Source organism: Otolemur garnettii, unplaced genomic scaffold (assembly GCF_000181295.1).
Source record: "Otolemur garnettii isolate 467f Iridium unplaced genomic scaffold, OtoGar3 scaffold00016, whole genome shotgun sequence".
Classification (NCBI taxonomy): Eukaryota; Metazoa; Chordata; class Mammalia; order Primates; family Galagidae; genus Otolemur; species Otolemur garnettii.
Window position 1 is genome coordinate 22568808 of NW_003852411.1, and position 2314 is coordinate 22571121.

A 2314-nucleotide genomic window follows, 5' to 3' on the forward strand; every position below is an offset into this window, starting at 1 on the left:
TGCCTTACCTGTGACCATGTGAGTTTGTATCCCTCTTGTGTTTGTATTACAGATCTGGAATGTGTAGGCAAGTGTGTGTGTGTGTCTGTGCGTATAAAACATTGCCGGTAACCTGACACCTCCACAGCAAACCTGTTAATTAGCATATTTTTTTTCAAGTTTCTGTGTGTGTGTTTGCATGTATGTGTATATTTCTTTTTAAAACTTTATTGAGTTGTATATTTGATACAGAATAAACTGAACATAAAGTGCCCACTTTAATAAGTTTTGACATTTGTAGTCACTATTATCATCATAATCGAGGTAATGAACATATGCATTCCCCCAAAGTTTCCTCACACCTTGGAAATCCTGCCCACTCCCAAGGCAGCCATTCAGCTATTTCCTGTCATAGAGTGGTGTGTATTTTCTAGAGTTTTACGTGTGGGTTTTGTTTTTTAGCATGAGATTATTCAGTTTTGCGGTTTCTCCCTTTTCGTTTGGCCCAACTTAAGAGTAGTGAAACTGTACTTTGACACAACGTTCATTGCTGTTGGTATTTCTTCAGTGAGTGGCTGCTGCTTCTCATTATTGTGCTGGTGTTTTAATGTTTTCAATTGGTTTGAATGAGCTGTCTGTCAGTGTGTTTTTCATCATTGTGTGTTCTCCAGTTTGTATTGTTTTCCTTTATAATTTTAAATTATTTTAGACGTACTGAAGTTTTGTTTTTGAATAATCGAGTTTGGCAGCATTTTCCTTCATGAGGCAGGATACATGTATGAATGAGTTAGGGAATATGAATTACCTTATCCTATTTTGATTGCCTTTCCACTGAAAGTTTACATGTGGTAGAGTTTGGGAAAGGAGGGTAATTGCATGTGACTACTTGGTAATGTGTATTTTCTCCAGAGTTTCTAGCTGGTAGTTAATAAGCATTGCTGATAAGTTGCTGAGCGTTTCTATTGTCAAATGTCCTAGGTAGGAAGGTTGCAGAAACTAGTATGCTTGAGTTACTGTCCTTGGATAGCTTTACTATCTCTTGGCTCACGTTGTAGGTAGAGATTTAACGTTTGAAATTGTTTTCTGTTTTCTTCTAGGTCTGCCTGGCTTTGTGGAGGAGCTGCAGTACTGCCCCACTTTATAAGGGATGGGATCAGAGAACAGTGCTTTAAAGAGTTATACGCTGAAAGAACCACCATTTACCTTACCTTCTGGACTTGCCGTCTATCCCGCTGTACTGCAGGATGGCAAATTGGCTTCGGTTTTTGTGTATAAGAGAGAAAATGAAGACAAGGTTAATAAAGCTGCCAAGGTACCATAATAGGTGACAACTTAATAGTTAGTACTTTTTACTATCTTGTTTTCTATTTAAAAAAATGAGATTAGTAAAAGTTAAAAGGAGGTAAGGTCATAAGTAGTAATATTTTTATTATTCATGCCTTTTAGAAACATTGCTGTTCTGACTTCATGGGTATATCTCCAGCTTGCATGACACAGTCAGGTACCATAGCTATTGCCAAAAGACTTCATAAAACTTGATGTAATGGCATTTATCATCGTACTTTATTTATTTATTTTTTTGGTAAGAAAATTAAACAATCTTAAATGGCCAGTATAAGATAAAAGGAGTTAATCTAGCTTAGCAAAAATGTTAGTATAGACAACATTTTAAATAGTGAGTTGATGATGGGCTTGCAAGTAAAATGTTTTAGGAACTTCACTGTTTTTTTCTTTTCCTGAGACATTGTGATGCCCCAGAAAGAGGACTAAACTAGAATGCTGGGCCAGATGCCCCATAGAGAATGCAGAATTAAAATGCTCACCCTTGCTGCAGTGCCTTCCATCACTAACTTTTGGAGGCTTCACTTTCCTTCTTAGGAAAAAGGTCTTTTTAGTCAAACCTTGTAGCTGCTGCTTTGGGCAAAGGGTACCAGGGTGTTGGCATGCTGTTAGACACATGATCAGAGGACCCTGGCCTCTTTTTAGAAAAAACAATGCTGCTTTGGAAAATAGTTCAGTAAAATAGAATTTTTGAATTAGAAAACACCAAGGCATTATTTGGTATTTCAACTAATACTTAAACTAATTTGATTTTACTGGATAGCTAGCACTTTGGATAGTCAGTCATTCAGATCATCTTCTAAAAAGGAAAATACCATTGTATTAATTAATTCTTAGTGTTTACTGTGACAGGCACAATATTTTCAGGTTGAGTTTGGTATCTTTATCTTTGTTAGAGTCTATCTGTAATATTAACAGATTAACAGGTATGGGGCATTGATATAAATTTCATAGAGCTCTTTTTATTTGTTTTTTTGTTTTTGAGACAGGATCT

General features: G+C 36.1%; 1 protein-coding gene across 3 annotated transcripts in view; it reads left to right on the forward strand.

The window, feature by feature from the left end:
• The window catches only part of SCYL3 (SCY1 like pseudokinase 3), a 38863-nt gene that overhangs the window by 3638 nt on the left and 32911 nt on the right, over positions 1-2314 (forward strand). For all 3 annotated transcript variants that reach the window (XM_023510721.1, XM_023510722.1, XM_003785714.3), the window contains exon 2: positions 1077-1291. In XM_023510721.1, the coding sequence (XP_023366489.1) occupies positions 1127-1291 (165 nt within the window). In that variant the 5' untranslated portion in view covers positions 1077-1126. The remainder of the gene's footprint in view (positions 1-1076; positions 1292-2314) is intronic.